We start from the raw sequence: 25,840 nt of genomic DNA on the forward strand, positions 1-25,840 counted from the left end.
TCCACAAAATACCACATGCGGGCGCACACGTACAATGCAATTGAAACTGCATGGGCCCATGCGCAGAAGTCGGTATTTTGTGGAAGAGCCACCCTCGAGGGGCCAAAGAGCCGCGTGTGGCTCGCGAGCTGCAGTTTGCCGACCACTGTCCTAAACAAACTGAGAAGCTTCGCCAGTTGTAGCCACTGCCTGGTCTGCCCTCAGGGGGAGCAGTTTCAGAGAGAAGCCAGCCGGCTGCCCTGGGAAAGGAAGTGAGGAGATGGCGTCTCTCCACAGCTGAGTTGTTCAGGCTCCCAGCCAAGTCAGCTGTGATCTCTGGTCTCTCCCACACCCCATGGCCTCCCTGTGACCACCCATCTGAGGGCTGAGCCCCTTCTCTCACTTCCTGTCCTCCCTGTTCCCTGTGGCAGCCCAGCCACCCAGCAGTCAGTGAGCCTTTAAACCAGTGGTTCTCAACCTTCTGGCCCTTTAAATACAGTTCCTCATGTTGTGACCCAACCATAAAATTATTTTCGTTGCTACTTCATAACTGTAATGTTGCTACTATTATGAATCGTAATGTAAATATCTGATATGCAGGATGGTCTTAGGCGACCCCTGTGAAAAGGTCGTTCGACCGCCAAAGGGGTCGAGACCCACAGGTTGAGAACCGCTGCTTTAAACGGATTATTTCCCTCCTCTCCTCATACCCCTCTGATGGCCTCTGCCCCGTGCCACCCAGAGGACATCCAGAGGCCTGTCTGAGGCTTAGAAAGCTCTACAACGCCAGGCTCTAACCTGGCCTCCCCCGTACCTCTCAGCCCCTCACGCCTCACCCGCTGTCCCAGCCACATGGGCCTTCTTGCTGCTTCTGACCAAGCCAAGCACAGCTCCCACAAGGCCTTTCATTGGCTATTCTCTCTGGAGGGCTCTTCCCCAAGATTGGCATGGCTCCCTCCCTCACTTCCCTCGGCTCAAAATGTCAGCTCCTGCCCTAACCGGTTTGGCTCAGTGGAGAGAGCGTCGGCCTGCGGACTGAAGGGTCCCAGGTTCGATTCCGGTCAAGGGCATGTACCTTGGTTGCAGGCACATCCCCAGTAGGGGGTGTGCAGGAGGCAGCTGATTGATGTTTCTCTCTCATGGATGTTTCTAACTCTCTAACCCTCTCCCTTCCTCTCTGTAAAAAAATCAACAAAATATATATTTTTTTAAAATGTCAGCTCCTCAGAGAAGCCTTCCTGGCCACGTCGACCTGGTCTGTAGCCCTTTACCCTCCTTTATTCTTCATTGTGCTCAGCACAGCCAACATTCTTTCATCTATTTGACTAGTGATTGCATGTCTCCCCTGCTCGAATGTTGAGCTCCCACAGGCAGGAATCTTCTCTGCGTGTCCATGTGGTGCGGGGGGGTTTTGGGGACTGATCGTCACAATGGGGGGGGGGGTGTCGCTGGCATTGAGAGGGTGGGGACCAGGGACTCCAGACAACCCTACAAGGAAGGCAGAGTCTACCTCAGGCGTGGGCAAACTACGGCCCGCGGGCCGGATCCGGCCCGTTTGAAATGAATAAAACTAAAAAAAAAAAAAGACCGTACCCTTTTATGTAATTATGTTTACTTTGAATTTATATTAGTTCACACAAACACTCCATCCATGCTTTTGTCCTGGCCCTCCGGTCCAGTTTAAGAACCCATTGTGGCCCTCGAGTCAAAAAGTTTGCCCAGCCCTAGTCTACCTCCTGCACGACATGGGTGAAAACCTGTTTATAATCTCTAGAGCCAAGAATCTAACTCCACTTTACACATAAACACACAAAGGCTTCGTGTACACATAACGTACACTGAATTCTCGAGGAATGCAACTACTGTGCAGAGTGGAAGGAGTTTGTACTTTATGTTGTTCAGAATTTCACCACGAGTTCGTCACCACTGCAGACACTGCCGCCACCACAGTATCCCAATAGGAGCTAATCTTCGCTCAGAGCTGTCGCCTTCCCCACAACTGATCACGTCTCAGATATGTACCGTTACCCTTTATTTCTTTTATATTATGACATACGTGTGTGTGCATTTTAAATTAGATGTGGAGGTGGGTATATTAGCCATAAATTTCACTCAGGAGCATAAAAGGGGCGGCACGAAGGATCGTGACACGGCAGCGCTGGGGCTGATGGGGAGAACCGTGACCTCGAAGATGGCTGGGAACGGGGCTCTGAGGTTCGAATTAAGGCCCCACCTCTTATGTGACCGCACATATATGACTCCACCTCTCTGAACCCCACTTTCCTCGACTGTAAAATGGAGTCACCCTACAAACTACCTGGTTCCTGGGAGGTTGTGAGGGGTGGGCAGCGCAGCAGTTAGCAGAGTGTCAGGTGCCAAGAGGTTCCTCAGTAGCCATTACTATTCTTCATTTTGTAAACTCTCAGGCTGCCCATCTCCCAGCAGCGGTCCTGGGTGCTGGGAAGGCAGTTAGAGGATGGGCTGGTCGTAGGAGCCCTTGAATGAGTCCCTTTCTCTCCCCATCCAAGACCTAGGCAACCTCTGACCGCCCCCCACCCCCAGTGGTGTGAGGCCCCAGTGTCAGGAACAGAACAGCCGGGCCAGCCCCAGCTTGGCTGCTGGGGAAGGGAGCAGTCGGCTTGGCATTAGGCCCTGAATATGCCAGCCCCCGAGGCCCCACCCAGAGACTCCGGATCTCTCAACCCCTGACCTCCCACCAAGACCTGTCTTTCCCGTGGTTCATCTTAGGCTCACTCTCTGTGCCTCCCAAGGTGACAAATCTCTATTCTCACACCGACAAGAAGGCAGAGAGGCAGCCAGCAAGTGGGCAGGTGGGCAGCAGCAGGTCAGTCACAGGCCAACAGGACCCCTCAAGACAGGACAATCAGCAGGCAGATAGAGGGGATGCGAGCCAGGCAGGCAGGTGACAGACATGCAGAGATCAGAGAGGTCCCGGTCGGTGCACCGGGTAAACAGGTGGCTGGGCAGACCTACAGGCGGGCCGGTGGGCAGGGAAAGGCAGGCAGAAAAGCAGATAGGCAGGTGGCCAGGAGGACACGTGGACTGTGCAGATGGCCACACGGGCCAAAAACTTTGGGTCCCTAGGAGCAGCCCACAGCTTCTTCCAACCCTCCAGGGCAAGGCGGTCACTCCCCCTGGCCTGGCTTGGCCACATGCATCCCCTTGCCGTGTGTCCCTCTCTGAAGGGACCAGCCACCATCTCAGCCCCACTCTGCTCCAGCATGGCCACCTGCCTCACCGGGGGTGAGTCACACCTGACCACACCAAACACCACCACCAACCCAGACACAGCTTTGTCTGTAGATAGTGACACCCAGAGATCTGCATAGCACAGGGATACACGGAAAAAGCTTAGCACAAACATACCCGAAGTCTCACAGCTGCCACACACAGAGAGGCACAGACACACATGGAGACAGGCACACGTATGTGCCACGCAAAGGCACACATCCCCAACACCCAGGGGATGTCACAAGCACAGCCGAAACACATTGATCTTCATGATGGTAGACATTCAGCACAGTGGTACAACCAACGACGCCCACCAATATCCCAGCCAGGGGTAAGATTCTGGCCTCGCCTTCGCCTCTCGGCCCAGTTTAACATGGCTGATGGCGTCCTGGTCCTGGCCAGGTCTTCCTCCCCCGTCACTCGTCTCTCCTGCCTGACACCTCCTCCTTGGGACCCCTCAAGGCTGGAGTTTCCAGGGTTCAGGCTTCAGACCCCTTCTCGTCTCACCCACTCCCACAGTGTTCAGTCCATCTTGGGTGTTAAGCTCGCAAACACATTTCCAGCCCAGACTCAGGGCTCTACCCGCCTGTCTCACCCGGAATCTACTGGACATGTCAAATCTATCTAAAAAGAAACTCAGGCCCTGACCGGTTTGGCTCAGTGGATAGAGCGTCGGCCTGCAGACTGAGGGGTCCCAGGTTCGAGTCTGGTCAAGGGCATGTACCTTGGTTGCGGGCACATCCCTAGTGGGGCGCGTGCAGGAGGCAGCTGATCGATGGTTCTCTCTCGTCGATGTTTCTAACTCTATCCCTCTCCCTTCCTCTCTGTAAAAAAATCAATAAAATATATTTTAAAAAATAAAAAGAAACTCAGATTGCCCCAAACCTGCTCCCACCTAAACTTTCCTCACGTGTGTGGGCCCAATACCACCAGCTGTCCTATATTCCTCTTTCCTTGGCATCCACAGCCCATGCAGGAAGTCCTGTTAACACTCCCTTCAAAACGCTGCCTGAATGAATCCTGTCTCACCTCCTCCACAGCCCATCCCGGTCCAAGCCCTCTGCCACCGCTGGCCTGTAGGGCTGCCAGCCTGCACACAGCTCTGCTTCCATTCTTGCCTGTGTGGGCCATCCCACGCTGAGCCCCTACAGGGATCTCTCCAAAGGGTGTCACCTAACCATGACACTCTCCTAACTCCAGGGGCTCCCCATGACACGCACATCTAGCTCCTCCACAGGGTCCAGGGACCCTAAGACGTTCTCCTTTAGGGCCCTCGCCCTCCTTCCAGCCCCACACTCCACCCCAGATCCTGCATGGCTGCCCCCGCAGGATCTCGCTCTCCCCTCAGATGCCCGCCTGGAGAGCTGCCCAGGTGCTCCCCATCACATGGCCCTGTTCCGCCATCCTCTGAGCTCAGCAGCACCCGCATCGCTCCTCCATGCATTGTCTGTCTGTCCACCTTAGTGTCAGCTCCGTGAGACAAAGATTGGTGTCTGTCTGTTCACCGCTGACCTCCCATTGCTAGGAGATGCTAACAGGGCGCTCGGTTGGCATTTGTTGACTAGAGACTTTATGGATTTCTACACAGACATGCCCACCCCCCAAAAATACTCAAGCAGATACAACATGAAAATAGACACACAAATACACAGATTTAGGCAGAAATAGTGCCACATGCTCACAAAACAGACTACTCAGTCACAGAGATACCCAGGAGTGCCTCTCCCACCCCCAGGGGAGTCCGTGCTAGTCCTTTCCCATCTAGATCTGCCCTCTGCGTGAACCCAGTCTCAGGACTTGGAGTGGGGGGTCTCCAGCCTGGACAGAGGGGGGGTCACTGGCCCACAGGCCTCAGGCAGCGCCTTCAGCTATGTCTGCAATTTCCTCTCCCCCCTTCCTTCCCTCCTCCTCTCTAAGGCTCCCGCCAAGAAGGCCTCCCCCTCACCCCAGCCCCAGCACAGGAAGGGGGGCCCAGAAGGGGGGGCTGGGAGTCTGGGCAGGAAGAAGACCTGGGCCCACACACTGATCACACCACACACTGCATGCCCAAGCCCTGAGCCCATGTGGAAACGCATGTGCACGGGCAGGTTTAGCCAGAAGGGAAAGGCATTTCGCCCCACACTCTGGTGCAGAACACGGGGGCCCTCAGAGGCCCCAGGCTGGGTTCTGCAAGGCTGGCCTTGCAGCCTGGCTTGAAGCCTGAGTCCAGCACTCATTAACCCTGCTGACCAGCGCTCAGCCAGCTGGACACACTCAGCGCTGGGCCCTGGGAGGAGGGGAAGAGAGTCCCTTCCCTCGGGTGTGGCTTGAGGGTCTGGGGGAGGCTGACAAGGCAGGCAGTCTTGCCTGGGTGAGGGAAGCTCCTGGGAGGAAGAGCAAGGCAGAGGGACAGGGTTCGGAGCCCAGCCAGGCTCTGGGGTCAGAGAGCAGTGGGTTCAAATCCTGACCGTGTGGTCAAGTTTTTCAATCCGTGACTCAGTTTACTTATCTGCCAAGTGGGGATGACACTGCAATACAGGATGATTCAGAAGACTTAAATAAAATAATATTGTAAAGGGTTTATTCAGCCCGTGGCCTGGCACCTAGGCAGGACTCCATCCTCCTCGTTGTTATTATTATTGTTGTTAGTAGTAGCCCGGGGACGGGCCCCTGGAACCCGCCTCCCCTGCAGTTTCCTGCGGGGGTGGGGGGGACAAAACGCCCCGCAGGCCTCGCTCCCCCTCCTCTCCCCTTCCTCCGCCGGCCCTTTCCCTCCCCGCCTCCCCCGCCCGCCCCGCCCCGCCCCGTCCCTCCTCTTTCCTCCGAGGAAACTTTCCGCCGGCTGGTCCATCGGCCCGTGGCCGGCCCGCGCTGCCGCGGCCTGGGAGCCGAGCCGACCGGACGGGGCGGGAGCGGCCGGGCCCCGGGGTGTGCGGCCGCCGGAGGCGCAGGGGCCGGTCCGCGGAGAAACGGGACACTAACGGTGAGCGAGCCCGGGCCTGCGGGCCGGCGGGTCCCGGGGGCGGGCGGGATGGGAGAGGGAGTCGGCCTCCCCTCCCGGGAGCTCGCCCAGGGAGGGCGGAAGGCACCGCGTTTCTCCGACATCTCGCTCTCGGGACCGCGAAACCCGACCTCTTTTGGGGACCTCATGGGGGGCGGGGCCTCCCGCGGCCCCCTCCCTGACCCCAGGTTGGAGGGTGTCGGTGTGCGGGGGGAGGACCCCCGGACAGGGCCCAAGTCTGCGAGGGAGTCGGGCCGCCGCGCTTTCCAGGGTGGGACCTGGGGCCGCTCTTCCAGGGAGAGGAGCTGCCCGAGGAGAGCGGGGTCGGGGTCAGCCCGAGGCGGGGGAGTCGGAGCTGATCGTACCCACCTCGCAGGCGGACCAGGGAGCTGCCCCCGAGCAGCATGGATGCCCCCCGAAGGGACATGGAATTGCTCAGCAATAGCCTGGCGGCCTACGCACACATCCGCGGTGAGGGCGCCCACCCGCGGCGTGCACCTCGCCCTGCCCCTTCCCTCCCCACCCCTTTCATTATAAACCACCTTCCCCCCCCCCCCCCAGCTAGTCACTTACAGCCAGTTACCCCAACCCTCGCTGCCCCCGCTGCCCGATGGCAGCTACCTAATGCCCTTCCAACAGGAGGCACTGTCCTCGCCCCCCAAACGGAAAGCCGGGAGTCCTTTCGATTCGGAGTGACTCCCACCCGCCGGGGCCCCTCCCTGACTCCCGCCCTCTGCCCCCCAGCTAACCCGGAGAGCTTTGGCCTCTACTTCGTGCTGGGCGTCTGCTTCGGGCTGCTGCTCACCCTGTGCCTGCTCGTCATCACCATCTCCTGCGCGCCCCGCCCGCGGCCGCGGCTCCTCGCGCGGCGCCGGGACCCGCGTGGCGCCCTCGAGGACGACGACGAGGAGGAAGACGAGGAGGACACCGTGACGCGGCTGGGCCCCGAGGACACGCTGCCCGGCCCGGAGCTGTCCGCGGAGCCCGATGGCACCGTGGGCATTAACGTCTTCACGTCGGCAGAGGAGCTGGAGCGCGCGCAGCGCCTGGAGGAGCGGGAGCGCATCCTGCGGGAGATCTGGCGCACGGGGCAGCCGGACCTGCTGGGCACGGGCACGCCGGGGCCCAGCCCCACGGCCACGGGCACGCTGGGCCGCATGCACTATTACTGACCGGGCCTCGCTCCACGGGCGCGCTGGGTCCTGGACGTGCCCGCGAGCTCGTCGCTGACGCAGGACCTGCCTACGGCCCCGCCCCCGCGGCTCCCACGGTGCTATTGGGCGGATCCCCACCCACCCTCTGGGAGGCGCCCTTCCCAGTCCTGCCTGAAGACCCTGGGGGGAGGGCAGGACCCAGGGTCCCCTCCCCCGCTCCGGGACGGTCCAGAGGTGAAGTGACCAATGAAAGCTGCATTCTTAGTGACTCGTGTCTCTGTTATCCCGGCCTCCAACGTTCCTTTCCGCAGGCGCCCGTCCTGCAGGGGCCCCAGGGCTGAGAGCCACTGGACTCCTTTACCAGGCTGACCTCCCCCTCACTCCGTCCTCAGCACACTTGTCTCACACAGAACGAGTACCACTCGAATTCCTTACTCAAATGCACTCCTTACTCGCACGCTCCTGGGCACACGTCACCCCGTCCCGACAAGTGCCCAGGGTTCACACATCACTGCCATCACCCAACGCCAGGCCTCGGGAGCCCGACCTTGACGCCAAGGTGCCCCAGTGTAACCACGTGTGCCCGAGCTGAGGCGCGTTTCTGTGAGTCCTGAAGGGACAGTGGGGCCAACTGGGAGGAGTCTGGGGTTGCAAAGCAGGGCTGCTGGCGCACAGCTGGATTCCGGAATCCGGCCGCAGGCAAAGCCTGACCCCGCCTGGGCCCGGGCCCCTCCTGCTCGCTGGCGTCCGAAGGAGACGCCCACCCACCCCCCCACCCCCCCGCCCGCCATCCGGTGGGTAAAAATAGCCGTGCACAGGCCTTGGGAACAGTAATGAGAGCCACATGTTGGCCAGATGTGCCAGGAAGAGACTGCCAGGAATGCAGAGCACCAGCCCCGCCCGCCGCGAAGGCCCCGCCCCCGCAAGGACCAGGCGGGCGGTGAGGTACACAGCAAAGTTTACTTTCTTGGCTTTCCCAACGTTGTGTGCGAGGACGTCGGTGCGCGGAGGCAGCCTTCCCTCCAGGCTCCACCTTACTGCGTCTGCGTCTGCGTCTGCTGCTGCGTGGGGCTGGAGCTTGGGGTCAGGGAATCCTTGATCCTCAGGTTCATCTGAACCTGGTGGGGAGACGGCGTCAGGGGAGGGTCTGCCACCAGCCCCCTTCCTGCCGGGATTCAGGGATTCGCACAGCACCCACCTCCAGCAGCCGGCGCCTCTCCCTCTCCCTCTTCAGTTCCTCCCAGATGTCCATTAGCTTACTTCTGCAGACAAGAGAATGAGGGGAAGGGTGGCTCAGCCCTGCCCTTCTCCTTCCCCCCCTCTCCTAACCCACCCCCTCCTAACCCTCCCCGACTTACTCCAGCTGCTCCCCCATCAGCTCCAGGGCCTTCCTTAAAGACTCCACCTCCTCCTGTAGCTTCCTCACCTCCTCATTGTCATTTTTGCTGAGGGTGGGATTTTGTGGGACCAGTGAATGAAGGGTGGGAGTTCCTTGAGGGCCTGGAGTCGGCTTGATGGGAGGTGGATTCTTTTGAGCAGGGGCTACCTTTTTGTGGGCTGCCTCCTCTTTGGGGGTCGTTTCATCCTCCGCAGGCGTCTTCTCCTGGAGGGCAGTGGGATCTGCCCAGAGTTGGACCACATTCTCAAGGGACCCTGACGTAGCGAGGTCAGAGCTGTCCCTCTCATCAGGGGGGTGTTCCTCTGGCTTATGGGCCGAGGCAGACATGCTCTTGGACTCGGACGGGGCTGCCTCCGGAGAGGGATGCACCTGAGTGTTGTCCCCGGAAGAGGTCTCTTCAGAGAGCGTCTGATCGAAGGTCAAGGCCTTTTCTAGGGTGGAGGCCTCGTCCCCAGAAGAGGCCATCTTTGAGTAAAGGGCTTCATCTGCAAGTTCGACACCTAGAGGGGCCTCATCCGCAGAAAAGACCCCTTCTGGAATGCGGGCCTTGCGCGGAGGCAGCGTCTTCTTTGGGGTGAGTGTCTTGCCCGGAGTAGCGGTTTTATTCGCAGGAGGGGCCTTTGCTCGGCTTTTCTGCTCTTCCTCCTGTGGTGATGGGGACGAGGTCTCAGCTGAGGGCTCTCCTCGGCCTGGGATCCTTCACCCGCACACGCCATGCCCCTGGGAAGCAGACTGCCCAGTCTCCCACCCGGCCATGTTGCGGGCCTCTCACCTGAGTGTTTGCAGGTCGCTGCCGGGTAGCCTGGGTTCTGGATCGCTTTCTGCCAGTGTGGCCGGGACCCCCAGCCAAGAGGCTGCCACTGGAGCCTGTGAGAGCAGCATGTCAGGGGCCCGGGCTGAGTCTCTCCCCATCGGTCACCCAGTCCTCACCCAACTGAGAGAGGAGCCAGGCTTACCCGAGTCTCTGGAGGGGCGCTTCTGACCGTCTCCACCAGGTGGCCTGCAACATAGCCCCATCAGAAAGGCACAGCATTTCCTACGCACCCTCATCCTTCCCCAGCCCCGCCCTGCTCCTACTTGGCTTTGCTGGGCCCGGTGTGGGCTGTCATCAGCTTCTTGACTGCAGGGAGGGTTGTTTTGGGCATCATCTTTTTTGATTCCTTAACAGGAGCTGGGAGGGAAGAGGTAAGTGCAGCATTTGTTCTCACTTATCCATCCACCTGGGAGGCCCTGGCCCTGCCCGGTGCTGTGCACAGGGATTAGGGACAGGAGGTGAATCGTGTGACTCCACCTCTTGGGAGCTCTGGGGAAGCTGACACCTTCATGCCACAGGGGCATAGGGAACTGTGGGAGCACCCCAAAGAGCGGTCAGGGAAGGCTTCCTGGGGGAGGTGGCTCCAAATACTGCCAGTTCTTCAATCCATGCTTTTCTAAGACCTGTCCCTGCTTAGTGTCATGACTGGTTCAGACTTCATTTCTGTCCTGGACCATGGCAAGACCTTCCAGTTCACCCTCCCTGAAACTTCGTTGTCTTTCCAGCTCATTTACTCCCTAAGAAATCCCACCCAGTCTCGCGGGCTTAATTACCAGCAATAAGCCAAGGACTCCAACGTATCCACTTCTAGTTCCTCTCTCTTCCCTGAGCCCCACACTCAGATCCGACTGTCCTCCCATTATTTGCACTTGGAGAGCTAACTGGCATCACACACGCAACATGTTCAAAACCTGTCTCTTGCTTCCCAACCTCCCTGTTCCCTGAATCTGCCCCTTTCCCAGGGTTCCCCGTCTCACCCAATCGCCCACTTGCTCATACCACAAAGTGAGGAGTGGTCCTTGACCTCTTTTATACCTTTATGCTGCACACATCCAGCCCTTCAGTAAACCCCGTCTGCTCTATCTTTAAAACACGCCCTACATCCACCTCTCTTCACTATCTCGGCCCCTGAGCACTCCTGGTCAAGTCACCACCATCTTCACCCGGACTGTTGCCATGGCCTCCAACCTGGGCTTTGGCTGTACTCACCCTGCCTCTGGTATGTTCTTCCCCCAGCAGTCTGAGTGAGCTCATGTTCTACTGGGGAAGCAGACATAAACAAGAGAAGTGAAACAGGCAGTGTGTCAGAGAGTAGGACATATGATTGAGGAAGGATAAGAATAATTTTAAATGGGGTGGTCAGAAAAGGCCACACTAAGGTGACATCAGAGTGGACACCTGAAGGCCATCACACACATTGGTACTGACATCCACGGACACACAGGCAGCCACCTGGAGTTTTACCCACGCGTGCTGTATCACACAGACACATGCACAAATCCCCAGATGCCATGTTGCAATAGGCAAGAGCATGGGTCCTTGAATTCTTGCTCCATGACTCGCCAGTTATGAGAAAACTTGGGGAGGTAAGTTAACCTGTGGCCCAATGTCCTCATCCATAAAACAGGATGACCACAGTACACATCTTGTAGGGCTGTTGTGAAGTTTGAAGGACTTGACCCATATGAATTACTAGAAGAGTGTTTGGCATACAGTCAAAGCTCATAAAAATGTGGGTTTTTTTAGCCCTGGCTGGTTTGGCTCAGTGGACAGAGCATTGGCCTGTGGACTGAAGGGTTCAATTCCGATCAAGGGCATATGCCTGGGTAAAAATGTGTTTTTTTAGAAATCGGGGTGACACTGGTTAATAATGTCATATAGGTTTCAGGTGTCCAATGCTATAATACATCATCTGTATATCATGTGGTGTGCTCACCATCCCAAGTCAAGTCTCCTTCCGTTAAAATGGTAACTTTGACTTTTCTGCTTCCTGTGGAATGACTGATGAGGCGCCCTGTGGGGCTCTCCCACCAGATATAATTGCTATTATATCCTGCTTAGGATACAATTTGGGGGCACTGTTGGACTTAAAAGAGGTAGGAGAGGGGCACAGAAAGGGAGAAATTGGGGCCAGAAGTAGCAGGCAGTCCCCTCTGAAAGAAGTCTTTCCCAACCAAGGCGTGCAAGACTCCCACACACCGAGATCAAGTCACGCGCTCCCACACGACGATCATAAAATGTGAGAAGACAGGCCAGTGAGAGCAGAGTCGGCAGACACAACAAACAACACACCTGGAATGCCAGGTGGAAAATACAGCACAGCCCTGTACAACATATTTGAAGAAATAAAGGATGGGCCTGCACCCAAGGGCTGTCAGGAATAAAAAGACAGATGTGAGGAGGGGAAGAAAAGAAAGAAAAGAGAAGAGAAGAGAAGCGAAGCGAGGGGAAGAGAAAAGGAAGAGAAAGAAAGAAAAAGAAAGAAAGAAAGAAAGAAAGAAAGAAAGAGAGAAAGAGAGAGAAAGAAAGAAAGCTAAACTACTGGAGGTGAAAACAGCACTCCTGAAATAAGATGCAATGTATAAATTAAACACAGATCAAACATAGCCAAAAAGCTAGAGAGAAAATCAGTAAACTAGAAGTATCGTGAGACAAGAAGTAAAAAACTTGAAAGCAATGTTTTAAAAAAATGGATAATAGAAACAGGGCTTGACTATGGCTGAGTTAGTGGACAAATTTGCGCCCCACACGGCTATAAAACTGGACAGAAATGACAAAGCAACTATTTCAGTGCTCTGGAAATTGACCAAAGGCTAAAATAATCTGAGAAGCATTTATGCTTGGTGGGTTCTTGCCTACTCCTCCCCTCCGCCAGACTCCTCCCCATTCCCCAGCCCACAATGACTTTTGAGTGTGGGGCAGATTGAGGATCGGAAGGTTCACTGTCATGGTTGAAGGGAACTCAATCAATTTGAGGTATAACATTGGATTTGGCATTGGTTTCATAGATATGATACCAAAACCATAAGCAACCAAAGGAAAAAAATAAATAAATGGGACTTGATCAAAATTTAAAATTTTTGTGCATTAAAGGACGCCATCAAAAAAGTAAAAAGTTGCCGAACCGGTTTGGCTCAGTGGATAGAGCGTCGGCCTGCGGACTAAAGGGTCCCAGGTTCGATTCCAGTCAAGGGCATGTACCTCGGTTGTGGGCACATCCCTACTGGGGGGTGTGCAGGAGGCAGCTGATCGATGTTTCTCTCTCATCGATGTTTCTAACTCTCTATCCCTCTCTCTTCTTCTCTGTAAAAAATCAATAAAATATATTTAAAAAAAAAAAGAAAGAAAGAAAGCCATGAGCTTTAAAGAAAAGAAAAAAAAAAGTAAAAAGTTACCCTGGCCAGGTGGCTCAGTTGATTGGAGCGTCATCCCATGTACCAAAAGGTTGCAGATTTGATTCCTGGTCAGGGCACATACCTAGGTTGCAGGTTCCATCACTGGTCAGGGTGCATACAGGAGGCAATAGATCAATGTTAATGTTTCTCTCTCTCTCCCTCTCTCTCTCCCTCTCTCTCTCTCTCTCTCTCTCTCTCTCTCTCAAGTCAATTAAAATACAAGTAAATAAAAATGCTAACGGGACTGCTGTAATGAGAAGAAGAAATAGAGAGAGAAATCTAGGCATACAGAATTAAAATGGCAATAAATAAGTACCTATCAATAATGACCCTAAATGTAAATGGGTTAAATGTTCCAATCAAAAAGCATAGGGTAGCCAAAACTGGTTTGGCTCAGTAGATAGAGCGTTGGCCTGCGGACTGAAGGGTCCCAGGTTCGATTCCGGCCAAGGGCATGTACCTTGGTTGCAGGCACATCCTCAGTAGGGAGTGTGCAGGAGGCAGCTGATCGATGTTTCTCTCTCATTGATGTTTCTAACTCTCTCTCTCCCTTCCTGTCTGTAAAAAATCAATAAAATATATTTAAAAAAAAAAAAAAGCATAGGGTAGCTGAATGAATACAAAAACATGACCCAACTATAAGCTATCTACAAGAGACCCACCTCAGAACAGAAGACACATACAGGATGAGAATGAAGGGATGGGAAAAAAAAAATTCATGCAAATGGAAAAAAAAAAAAAGCTGGAGTAGCAATACTCATATTTGACAAAATAGGTTTCAAAATGAAGGCCATCACAAGAGATGACAAAGGTCACTACATAATATTAAAGGGATCGATCCAACAAGAGGATATAACCCTGGTAAACATATATGCACCCAATTTAGGAGCACCTTAACTATATAAAAAAAACTTCTAGAGGATTTTAACGGAGAGATCGACAACAATACAGTCATAGTAGGGGACTTTAATACCCCCTGACTTCACTGGATAGATCTTCCAGACAAAAACTTAACAAGGAAACAGTGACTCTAAAGGATACACTGGATCAGATAGATTTAATTGACATTTATAGAATATTTCACCCCAAAGTTGCAGAATATACATTCTTCTCAAGTGCACATGGATCATTCACAAAGATAGACCACATGTTAGGACACAAAACAAGTCTTTTTTTTTTTTTTTAAATATATTTTATTGATTTTTTACAGAGAGGAAGGGAGATAGAGAGTTAGAAACATCGATGAGAGAGAACCATCGATCAGCTGCCTCCTGCACATCTCCTACTGGGGATATGCCCGCAACCCAGATACATGTCCTTGACCGGAATCGAACCTGGGACCTTTCAGTCCGCAGGCCGACGCTCTATCCACTTAACCAAACCGGTTTCGGCAACAAAACAAGTCTTACAAGTTCAAGAAGATTGAAATCCTATCAAGCATCTTCTCAGATCAGAGTGGAATGAAATTAGAAATCAACTACAGTTGCCCTAGCTGGTTTGGCTCAGTGGCATCGGACTATGGACCTAAGGGTCCTGGGTTTGATTCCGGTCAAGGGCACATACCTTGGTTACAGGCTCCTCCCCGGCCCAGGCCCTGGTTAGGGCTTGTGCAGGAGGCAACCAATTGATGTGTTTCTCTAACATCGATGTTTCTCTCTGTCTTTCCCTCTCTCTTCCACTCTCTCTAAAAATCAATTGGGGGAGGGGGGCGAGGATTAACAAAAAAAGAAATCAACTACAATAAAAACATCCAAACACATGGAGGTTAAATAGCATGTTATTAAACAATGAAAAAGATCTAAATACACTGATAGCTGCATTTTCAAGACATACAGAGAAACACGAACATATTGATACATACAAACATTGATCTACATACATTCCTATCAGATCCTTAACCCACCAGGATGTAGCTCCTACGTGGGTGTACTGGACCTCTGGGGAGCTGTGGGTGTTTATGGACTGATGGGTCTCCCAGACAATGCCCCTCCAATCCCTGGCCTCCAGGGCACCCACCTGAATCTTGCAATACCACTTTTCGTGGGAGCAGCTTCTTCATCTGTGCAAAAAAGATGTATCAGAATCTGAAGAGAAGCCCCCACATTTCTAGGTCCACCCTCATTTAGGGGTGACCTTCCAGCTGTGTTCAGTGAGCACCATGACCCCCGACTTTGTCCAGAGTAGCCTGTCCGTCCCGTCTCCCTCCATATGCACACACCTGAGTGTCTAGCTCTGTACTCACTGGGGGTGGTGGGATCACAAAGTTGTCTGGGAAAACTCCTCTTCTGCCTTGAGACTCTCCTTCCCACCAGCCCTCATCCTCTGTGGTCTGGGAGAGAAAGATGCTGGGGAGAGGTGTGCCCGGTCCCCAAGCTCCTTCCTCCCCAGGCCCCATCCCTTCTCAGCACGCCCTTCCCTACACCCTCCCCTGCCTGTGCCTTTCATACCTTCCTCAGTACCTTCACCTCGTCCCCCTTCCTCAGTGCCAACTCATCTGGGGCCTCCGGCTGGTAGTCAAACAGGACCCTGTAGGTCTCAGGGTAGAAGACTGGGGGGAGGTCAGTCCTCTGAAGCCAAATCCCCTCCCCAAATCAGTCTTCAGATCCCTCCTCCAGCTAGGCCCTAGCTGGATCCTCACTTCTGGAAGTGAAAGCGGCTTTGGGAAGGGCTACCCAAGGGATTCTTTGGCTGGGTGCTCACCTGTCCGCAGGTAGTCTGGAGGGTTGTCACAGGTCAGGCTGCTCATCTAGTGGGGGCAGGGAGAGGGAGGAACAAGCTGAACCTCCAATCCCTCCTCCCCAACCCGTGCCAATGCCCCACCTCTTTACCCACTCCGCCCAATTTACCTTGGGAGGTTGCTGGGGATCAAGGCTGAGTGAAGGCATGCCTGGGTTATCAAGGCCTGGTGAAGGAAAGGGAGGTTAGAGGGTGTGTGTGTTAATTCATAGGTTAGGTCATAGAAGAGGTCAAAGGGGTCACAAGGTCAAGATGTGTGGGTCACAGGCTTCAGCCACTGGGAGGGTCATTGGAGACTGCAGTCTGGTCACAGGGTTTCACGGGGTCACAGGGTCCGGTCTCACCGGGGGGCCCACTGTCCAGCAACTCCACAAAATTGGATGGAAAGGCTCCCAGCTGCCCATTCTTCTTTCCCAGCCACCAGCCGTCCTCAATCTGGGGAGAGGGAGGACACAGGGGGTTCTGGTTCTGCCCCCAAGAGTCTAGAAATCATACACTCCTGGTTCTGCCCGATTCTGTCCGATGACCCCCTCCATCCTTGCTGCCTCACTTTCCCATCTCTGCGCCCCTCACCATTCCCATCACCCACACCATCACTTCACCCACCTCCCCTCACCCGTGGGTGTCCTCCATCACCTCCCTCACAGCCTCTCATCACCTTCTCCTCTCACCTCCTTTATCACTTCCACAACCTCCCCAGCTTGCAACTTCAACTCGTCTGCCTGCTCCGGGCTGTAGCTGAAGTTCACTTTGCACCATTTTGGGGAGCTCCGCGAGTTGGCAGGGCGGCCTGGGATGGGAAGTGAGTGAGAACGCTGAGGCAGGTGCCCCAGTCCGCCGAGCTGGGGGAGGTGCGTAGCCCCGCCCACTTAGGGCGGAGCATTGTGCTTGAGAACCAATCACAGGCCACAGAGCGGCCGAGCAGCTCCGCCCACAGAGACGCCCGCAGGGCAAGAGTGGGCTGGCCGAACAGCGATGGCTCCGCGCTCCAGCCCGTCGGGCTTACCTCGGCTGCGCGCACAGCGTGGTCTCGGCGCCTCTCCCGCGCCGCGCAGAGTCTCCGGGATTTCCTGGAAATGAGGGCCCGGGAGAGGGGGCTGTCAGCTCCCGAGGGTGAGGGCTGAGACGCCCCGCCAAGCAGACCTCCGGGACTCACCTGCACCAGGCGCTCCGGGAAGGAGCCACAGTGGCCCCCCAGCTCTCCGCGCAGCCAGCCCCGTGCGGGTCCCTTGCACACCTGTCGGACCACGTCCCCAGGCGCCAGACTCAGCTCACCCTCCTTCTGCGCACGGTATCCGGCCAGGACCAGCACCTCTGCGGGCGGAAGCGCGGCTCAGAAGGGCCCAGTCAAGGCCGCCTGGCCATGGCGCAAGTCCGGGCTTCGTGTTGGGGAGAGCGGGGTGGTGGTGGAGGTTTTTGTTGCCATTTCCACACGGTTGTGTAGAGGACCCACCCCAAACCTCCCGCACATACCCATCGCTTCTGCGACGCCCTCCAGAGCCGGGCAGGGAGGACAGAGCGATCCCGCGGGCAGCCGAGTACTGGGCTGGGTAGGCTGGGACGAGCTCTGAGACTGAATCCAAGGAGGCGGAGACACAAGCGGATAGGATAGGTCCCGCTCCAGGTGCTGAGAGTGGGTGTGGGAGAGGGGGCGGCCTGGCTCAGCAGGTTCGGCCCCCAGCCCAGGGGTGAGGAATCCAAGGTCTCCGGCCAGCGCTGAGGTTACAGCTCCCAGGTCACAGCTCCCCCACCTGCTCTCACCTGAATTTTCAGTCCAGCTGCCTCCGGTCCTCCAAACCTTAGCCCTGAGGCTCCCACCCACCTTTGGCAGAGCCTTCCTGGCCTATCCTCTCCCTGCTGGCAAGCCTTTAGCTGCAGGGGGAAAGGTGGGGAGAGGCACATACCTGGGTGGGGTCCCCCCTGCAGGTAGGAACCGCTCCTTGGCAGGAGGTGAGTGGAAGGGGTGGTTGTTCTGGTGCCCACAAAGCTACTGCGGGTGTACTCTGCTTTCCCTGGGAGGCGGATAACCCTCCGGGCACCCGGCTAGTGCAGAGGAGGAAGAGCGCAGACTCTTCCTTTGGTTTCAGAAAACACCTTCAGATTCTCCTTTCAGTGCCTCTGCTGGCTACAGCCAGCCCAGAGCTGGCAAGGGCTGAAAGGTAGGGTCCACCTAGTGCCCATCCCATGTGGGCTAGGCTCACTTTCAGGTATTTTTTTTAATGTATTTTTATTTTTTTCAGAGAGGAAGGGAGGGATAGAATCAATGATGACAGAATCATGGACTGGCTGCCTCCTGCACACCCCCCACTGGGGATCGAGCCCACAAGCCCCGCATGTGCCCTGACTGGGAATCGAACCATGACCACCTGGTTCATAGGTCCACGCTCAAGCACTGAGCCCCGCCAGCCCGGCGCTTTCAGGTAAGCTTGCTGCTCAATGGAAAACACAAGGCCGCGTCTGTTATCCACACCCCTCGGCACCGCCCCACTACCTTGGAAGCCAAAGTCCTTGCTCATGCATGACACACCACAGTGAAAGCACCTGGTTCTCCTGGGGTGTCCGACACACAGGGTAAAGTAAAACCACTGGGAGGAGAATGCAGGCATAAGCTCCTCCCCAGGACAAGTGAGGGTGAGGCTGGTGAAGATCAGGCTGGGCTACAGTTTGAGTTGAGCCCCCAAAGACATTTTATCTTCCAGGTTCCCTGTCGCTGCTATGGGAGATACCCGCCCCCACATGCGTGTACACACACACACACAGCGCGACAATGACCAGAGTCCATTTACATCTGCCACTTCATTTATTTATTTTTATTTGTAGGAGGAGTTGAAACAAATCTTTAAGGGGGGTTTCCCCTTAAACATGAATCAAGTAAAACCAACTTAACTATAGAAATGTAGCAAAGTAAGGGTAAAAGTAGCACAACAACCCAAGAGGCTAAGGTTGGGGGGGGGGGGGGAGGTGGAGAGGTGGGTGCAGTCCGCATATACCATATGCATAAGTGCCATATGATTCACCTGCTCAGGACCGCCTCCCCAGAAGGCAAGCACAAGGACCCATTTTAAGAGGATGTTTTCCCCCCCAAACATCTGAGAATGTTTCAACTTAAAGCTTAAGGTTAAAAAGGAAAAAAAAAAAAAGAGAACCCCACAAACCACCCAGCCATAACCACCTTCCTTAATCAATCATAGGAGTTTCTTTTCATTTTATAAAAAGATTAATAAAAAATATTGAAAAAATTATTTTCTCATCTTATATTTGTAAAGATAATAGAATTCAGAAGTTTCTTAGAAAACAGACCAGAAACCGTCACCGTTCCCATCACTGTTGCTGAGATCAGCAGGGCTAGAAAACTGGGACACCGGAGCTGCTGGTGGAGAATGGGAAGCCCAGCCCAGAAATCAGAAAATATTGGGGGAGGGGGCACGTGGGGTGTGGTTAGGAGCAATACCATGTGATACATGGCTACGCAGAAAAGGGGAACACAAGGTGGTCAGAAAAGCCTTGAACTCCTCCTCTACATACAAAACCAATTTTTACAAAGATCCAAGCAGTTGGTCCCAAACTGAGATGAACACTTCAATGTTTATTCACATGCTTTGTTTTCTCTTTTAAGAATCAGAATCAAAGTTGTCCAAATTAAATCTTTCTGCTAATGTTACTATATATGCCTAAAAAAAGAGGGCTTTAAAAACCAGGAAAAGAAATTAAAAATCATCAAATTAGTCCTCTTAGCTCCAAATGAAACGAAATTAAGAACAAAACTGGTTTCTAATAGGGAACAAACCAAAATCCAAGTATCGCTCTCCCCTCCCTGCCCCAGTCCCCACCCCACACACCAACAACAAATGAGAAACACAGCTAAAGCCCAATGTGCTGTGTTCTGCTCAAAAACTGGGCCTGACCCCAGGCTCCATGGCCAGCCGCCTCCGTCCAGTGGGACACTGCGCCAGGGATGCTTTTGGCTACAGTAGCATTCTGCATGGCTGGTGGGGGGATTTTCAGAATCTTCTTGGGGCTCTTCTGTTTAGTTCTTCACCAGCCATTTCCTAGCGCCTGTCCCCCTGGGTAGGAGCTCCCATCAGAATGGCCCCTACTCAGTGGTGGGCTGTAAATTGTCCTTCTCTTCTCGGTTCTCTGTCCCACTCTCGTCGTCTTCAATCTCCCCTTCTTCCCCGCTGAACTTGTCATGGGCCCATTTGGGGCTGGTGCTGGATTTCCGGAACATGAACCTGCCTCGACCTCGGGGAAAGGCTCCTCGGCCCCGGCCCCGACCTCCCCACTTCTCACTGCCTTCGCCTTCACGGTCGTCATGCTAAAAGGAAAGGAAACTGCCATCAATGCCAGAGTTAAAAGTAGCCAGAACCCTCTTGTCTGTACCTACCCCCAAATGTGACTTCCTCAAACCTATGTCCAGACCCCCTTTTCTGTCCTCCTCCCTATTCCCCACTCCAAAGACACTACTGTTCAGCTCCAACAGAATATTCAGTTGGGTACATTGGGAATGCTAAGGCAGTAGCTTGGGCATTATAATAATAATGATGATAAAATCTTCACTGAGCACGGAAAGACCTGTACATGCATTATCTCATTTAATCCTTATATCTACCCTATCATTATCACCCTCCACTATGCAAATGAGTAAACAGGCTTAGGAACTTTAACTCATTATTTATTTAGTACACCACCTCAAAGGATGGGTTTGAAAATGCCAATCACACCAAAATATTAAACTGTGTCTGATCTGGGTTGTCAGGCAGCTAACAGAAGAAGCAGCACTCAAATACACATAGCTACGCTGCAGTTCTTCCCACCCCACCCTCAGCCAAGAACAGACAGCAAGACCAAGAGTCAATGAGTTGCTCATGGTCTCAGACTTAGTGGCCAAGTTAGGACCAGAACCCAGTTTCCTGTCTTGTATCTTCCATCTTTAGTTTTACTTAAGGAGGCCGTGTGGCAGAGTAGGAAAAACACAACCTACATCTCAAACAATCCTGCTCTGACCATTTCACCAGAGAGGAGGCATCCAATGAAAGAATGAATGAGAATTTTGAAAAGTAGGAGTCGCTGCTAAGTCATCAGCCCCATGGCTTCAAAGAGTCTGAACCACCCACCCATGCAATATGGGTAGGCTCCTGGGGGTCAGCCAGTGAAAGGGCCAGCTGCTTCCTACCAGGGTTGCTTGTTTACTCGGTTAAATGCATCAGGTGGGTGATGCTCCCTTAGGTGGCATATAGGGGCAGGAAAAAGGGCTCCCACTATAGCAATCCCACTCCAGGACCTATCCTGGGCCCAGTCAACATTTCCCTAAATACAGACTCAAGGGTCCTCGAGGAGTCTCAAAGCAGCTCCCAGCAGCCCCAGAAAAGGGAAGGTGGCTGTGCAGAGCCATCTACACAACAGCCTGTTTCCTAGTTGTGCAAATGACAACTCAGACCCATGCCAGCCCTTCTCCTAGACGATGGAGACTCAGCTCCAGGTTTACCTTGATCACAACACTCAGAGGCACATCTCTTTGCTTTGATCTAAGCCTGCTATTGACATAGCAAGGCCAAGAGAGTTCACTCACTAGCCAGGAATTTCAGCCTAGAAGAGCCCTAACCTGAGGGAGGGGAGCGAGGTGCAGAAGGTGCCTGGTACCTGACACTGACCAACAGCCTAGATGAGAGAAGCCCCAGTGGCATTTCATTTTGGAGACAGAGATTCTGAGCAAGTGTCTTCCTGTCCATCTTGCACCAGCAAGTGACAGAGTGGAACTGTGGCTTAAAGGAAGGGTTACAGCTCTATCCCTGAGTAGAGACTGAAAGGAGGCCGAGACGGGGGTGGGTGAGCAATAAAACAAGTCACAAACTAAAAAGGGAAGAGCAACCCTTCTTGTTTATCCTAGAATCCATATATATCTCAGGTGATAAACCCTTGAGAGGCTAGGGCTGCCTCTTAGAGAATACTCATCGTGCCAGCACTCTACTGCCCCTCGACACATCCCCCCAGTGCAAGATGCCTCCTCACATATTCAATCAGTTCTGAACAGACCGAACATACCAACCAAAGTTGGTATCAGCTACTATGTGTGCCAAAGGCCCCGGCCCTTCCTGGTTATCCCGACACATACCAGGTAATACTTCTTGCTCTTGGGCGTGTACTCGGGGTCCCACTCCTCTTCTCGGCTTCTCTTTTGAAAATCATTGTTGCTGCTATTGTTGTTGTTGCCAGAGTAGTTGCCTCTGCCCCAGCCCCTACCTCTGGCTCGAAATTGCTGTGGCATAAAGAGGGGAAAAGGAACATAGGACCATGTCAGGGATGGAGAAAAACAATGCCCTGCATTCTGTTCAAGCACATTTCTGGCACAGAATAGTTGTCCTGCAGTCAATATGCAGGTCTACTGGTTTCTAGTTAATCCTTTCCTGTTTACCTAAGGTCTATAGCCTAGACAGAGGACAACATGGCACCAGGGCCTCCAGGCACAGCAAGAGTCAAGATAAGTTGGAAAGTTCTGAGACTAGAAGTCCTAAGAGGCTTTCTGGTGTCTAGCTCAGCGATTACGATTAGTAAAATAACTACAAGTGGAAAGCCTAGGTAATGGGGAACCACAGATTCTGAGGTCTGTAGACTGGATTACTTATATTAAGGGCAACCAAACTGGCATTCTGATAATCACATAATTAGAATTGGTGGGAGCAGGAGGTTAGAGAGAAGGGTGACGGCAGGGTCTTACAAAGGTCCCTCGAGCTCTGCCTCCTCTTTCATTTGGACCCACAAAGTCTTTGGTCCCCAGTCTTGATTTGTCAAAGCCGGTGGTGCTCTCCTCTCTCTCCTCCGTTTCTTCAGTGTACTCCTCCGCTTTGTAGGAGTGGGATGACTGGGAGGAAGAGGATGATGACCTGGACCGGTCTCGTGTTCTCCGGTGCTTCCTATGAAAACAGAAGAGCCAGGAAAAAGCAATAAACCCCTTGGCTGGGCCTCCTGAATAAGAAGCACGGGACTATCAGGGATGTGTGTGTGATGAAGGCATTGATATGAGTAACCTAAAAAAAAAACCCCAATTCATCCCACCTTACCCACCCAGGGTACCTGGGGAGGTCCCAATTCTGTCAGTCATGTTCACTGACGCATCTACACTTGAGCCTGTGATGAACATAGGACATACACGTAAGGAACAAAACAGTCCATAGCCTCTGGCAGCTCAGTTAATGCATATGCATGAAACAGAAAGGCAGAAGAACACTAACACTGTGCTGAGAGTCCCATGTGTATGGTACTGGGACAGAAGCTTCATATATTAGCATCTGTCTGAGCTTTCTAGGACTTTATTCTCTTAGGACAAACACTACCTATCTCTTGGGGTTGCTCTAAAGATCGAACACTTTACACTGACATAGCAGGCACACAGTAAATGGCAACTCGGAGTATTCAGTAGTATTCCCTCATTTTTCAGGTGACAGAGCTGAGCAGAACCTGGATTCAAACCTACTTCTAATTATACTACTGCTCCACATTCCGCCTCACACTGAGCTCAAACAGGTTGTGTTATTAAGCACAAAATCTGGCAGAACTCTTCCCAGTTATTTCCCTACCTACCCTTCATCTGGTGGAAATTACAGACTATAGCAAATCAGACTACTGCCATGAGTCACTGTCTGTGTACTAAAGGTCAGGGCCAGCCCTGCGTCTAGGGGAGGTTGCCTCTAAGGTGGCAAAAGGCCAGGCTCCCAGGGGTGGAAAAGGACTTACAGGAAGAAGCCAGCCAAGTGGCAGTGGCCTATCATTGTCCTCCCTTCCCTCATCCTCCTCCATTAGGAAAAGCACCTTGCCCCTCCCCCACTTTCCACATGTGACAAACTCAAGAACTTAACTATTTGAATCCTACTAGCATTTACTCATAACAAAGGAAATCTAAGTTATTGTCATAGGATTCATATAACTCAGAGGTAGAACTGACTTCTAGAAATCAAGAGGTTTCCAAAAGGCTCCAGATTTGAATCCTAGCACTCCCTCTCCTTGTGTTCCAGGGGAAGGAATCAGTCCATAATCCCAACCAACCCGAAACACTTGAGAGGTTCTGCTCCCTTTCCACCAGGGCAGCCCTGAGAACTGTTACCACTTCCATTTCCTATTGAGGAGTAGCAGGTCCTTTATCTATGGCAGCCCTGAAACTGCTGGGGCTCCTAATACACAAGTAACACACTGGAAAGAGACAAAGTACAACAGAAGATCTTGAGTTTTAATGTCAGCTGGTACTTCTACGATCTTGGACAAATTGTCCCGAGCGTAGCTTCTTTACCTTCACACCAACTATCCAACTGTTCTCAAAGGATTTGATAATCAAATGGATGCAAAAATGCTTGCCAGCTGAAGTTCAGAAACAGCAAAGGTGGCATTGTTTCTTTTTTTTATTTATTAAATATTTCTTTATTTGTTTGAGAGAGGAAGGGAGAAGGAGAGAGAGATAGAAACATCAATGATGAGAGAGAATTATTGATCGGCTGCCTCCTGCACACCCCCACCAGGGATTGAGCCCGCAACCCAGGCATGTGCCCTTGGCCGGAATCGAACCTGGGACCCTTCAGTCCGCAGGCCAACACTCTATCCACTGAGCCAAGCAACTAGGGCGGCATTGTTTCTTATGGGAAGGTGTGGGGCTTCAACTTGCCTACATTTAATGAGACATGATTGATTAGCCATGGAACGGCCAGGCTGGTATGGCTCAGTGGTTGAGCATTGACCTATGAACCAGGAGGTCACAGTTCGATTGCTGGTCAAAACACATGCCCAGGCTGCAGCAGGCTGCGGGCTGGATCCTCAGTAGAGGGCATGCAGGAGGCAACCAATCAATGATTCTCTCTCATCACTGATGTTCCTCTCCCTCCCTCCCTCCCTCCCTCTCCCTTCCTCTCTGAAATCAATAAAAATGTACTTTTAAAAAAAGAAAGTCATGGAACGTCAAAATGCACATAGAAACAGGACCTTAGCATAAATGCTGCCCTATGAAGTTCAACAATGCTACCTTTGTTTAAAGAATAACCTCTCTTGGCCCTAGCCAGTTTGGCTCAGTGGATGGAGTGTTGGCCTAAGGACTGAAGGATCCCGGGTTCGATCCCCAGTAAGGGCATGCAGGAGGCAGATGATCAGTGATTCTCTCTCATCATTGATGTTTCTATCTCTCGCTCCCTCTCCCTTCCCTTCTGAAATCAAGAAAAATATATTTAAAATAATAATAAAAAATAAAATAAAAGCTTGTCATTTTCAAAAAAGAAAAACAAATAACCTCTCTTAGAAGTGTTTGCTAACTTAGTTTTAAAAGCATTAAGAGCAACAATCTTGTCCTATCTAGTTCCACACAGTTTTGACCAGTGTTGTTACCCGATAATGATTTTGAGCCATTTCTAAAACATAACCTCCCCATGAAGATTTGAATCCCAAATGATTTCCCACACTCCCACAGCCCAATGAGCTGGCCATCTCCCAGGGCAGGCCTTCTTTAGAGAAGGTTCATACCCACTTCGATAGGTTTGGCGAAGAGCCTAAAGGGGGCAGAAGAGACTCCACTCAGGAATCTGAATGAGGTGACGGGCTCACGTACTTCTGCTTCTTTGATCCTTTATGGGTTTTCTCTGTTTTCTCAGCTGATCTTTCCCTCGAGTGGCTTGAGTCTCGGGAATCCACTGATTCTCTTGATTTACCTCGTTTAAGATCTCTCTCCTTATGTTTTTTACGACGTTCAATATCAAGGCGGAGATCAACAGGATCATCTTTGTATTTTCCCTCAGCCTGCCAAAAGAAAATCAAAATGAAGGTTTTTGGGGTTCAGGGCTGCCAACTCAACCACCCCATAAACTGTGGTTACTACTCCAATGGAGTGGTGCAGAGGGAGAACTGGGAGTGTGAGCACCTCACCCAAGCTTGGGAGGGATGCAGATGTCTCAAGAAGTCACTTCATGAGGATCCCTCCCTCAGATCCCAAACCAGTTCTCTAATGTAATAATGGTAGCCTTCTAAAAATACTCTATATTGATCTTGCTTCGTTTCCTCCGCAGCCCTATAATGAACTGGCTAGTCTATAATTGAGGCGGCCAAATCAGAGCTAGAAAGTGGTTGGCTAAGGCTGGCTCCTGCTTACTCACCAACAAGAGT

The 25,840-nt window shown here is 52.8% G+C and overlaps 3 protein-coding genes across 3 annotated transcripts in view; 1 reads left to right on the forward strand and 2 right to left on the reverse strand.

The window, feature by feature from the left end:
* The first annotated feature begins 6,052 nt into the window (after positions 1 to 6,052).
* EVA1B (eva-1 homolog B) lies at positions 6,053 to 7,632 on the forward strand. The gene is made up of 3 exons (XM_081086546.1): positions 6,053 to 6,193; positions 6,588 to 6,682; positions 6,956 to 7,632. Exons 2-3 carry the CDS (start codon positions 6,616 to 6,618, stop codon positions 7,381 to 7,383), a joined length of 495 nt encoding a protein of 164 aa, XP_080942672.1. The 5' UTR covers positions 6,053 to 6,193; positions 6,588 to 6,615; the 3' UTR covers positions 7,384 to 7,632.
* A 556-nt stretch (positions 7,633 to 8,188) lies between these two features.
* SH3D21 (SH3 domain containing 21) lies at positions 8,189 to 18,225 on the reverse strand (the record flags this gene model as incomplete). The annotated part of the gene is made up of 18 exons (XM_081086086.1): positions 8,189 to 8,483; positions 8,564 to 8,627; positions 8,724 to 9,409; positions 9,537 to 9,631; positions 9,721 to 9,764; positions 9,842 to 9,935; positions 10,788 to 10,835; positions 14,990 to 15,032; positions 15,216 to 15,302; positions 15,421 to 15,521; positions 15,674 to 15,719; positions 15,820 to 15,875; positions 16,054 to 16,144; positions 16,381 to 16,499; positions 16,716 to 16,779; positions 16,866 to 17,023; positions 17,163 to 17,282; positions 18,201 to 18,225. The coding sequence occupies 18 exons, from the start codon at positions 18,223 to 18,225 to the stop codon at positions 8,400 to 8,402; spliced, it is 2,025 nt and encodes a 674-aa protein (XP_080942212.1). The 3' UTR covers positions 8,189 to 8,399.
* Positions 18,226 to 18,498: 273 nt separating this feature from the next.
* The window catches only part of THRAP3 (thyroid hormone receptor associated protein 3), a 54,141-nt gene continuing 46,799 nt past the window's right edge, over positions 18,499 to 25,840 (reverse strand). Inside the window, exons 9-12 of the mRNA XM_081086255.1 lie at positions 25,290 to 25,477; positions 22,425 to 22,620; positions 21,822 to 21,965; positions 18,499 to 20,024 (exon numbers count right to left, since the gene is read on the reverse strand). Of these exons, the coding sequence (XP_080942381.1) occupies positions 19,803 to 20,024; positions 21,822 to 21,965; positions 22,425 to 22,620; positions 25,290 to 25,477 (750 nt within the window). The 3' untranslated portion in view covers positions 18,499 to 19,802. The remainder of the gene's footprint in view (positions 20,025 to 21,821; positions 21,966 to 22,424; positions 22,621 to 25,289; positions 25,478 to 25,840) is intronic.

Source organism: Myotis nattereri (genome assembly GCF_964212035.1).
Source record: "Myotis nattereri genome assembly, chromosome: 3".
Lineage (NCBI taxonomy): Eukaryota > Metazoa > Chordata > Mammalia > Chiroptera > Vespertilionidae > Myotis > Myotis nattereri.

What these genes read in the sequence shown, in the direction of transcription:
- EVA1B (XM_081086546.1), top strand. Translation starts at nt 6,616, where the DNA reads ATGGATGCCCCCCGAAGGGACATGGAATTGCTCAGCAATAGCCTGGCG. An exon ending in GGCCTACGCACACATCCGCG is followed by an intron (nt 6,683 to 6,955) that starts GTGAGGGCGCCC and finishes TCTGCCCCCCAG; the next exon opens with CTAACCCGGAGAGCTTTGGC.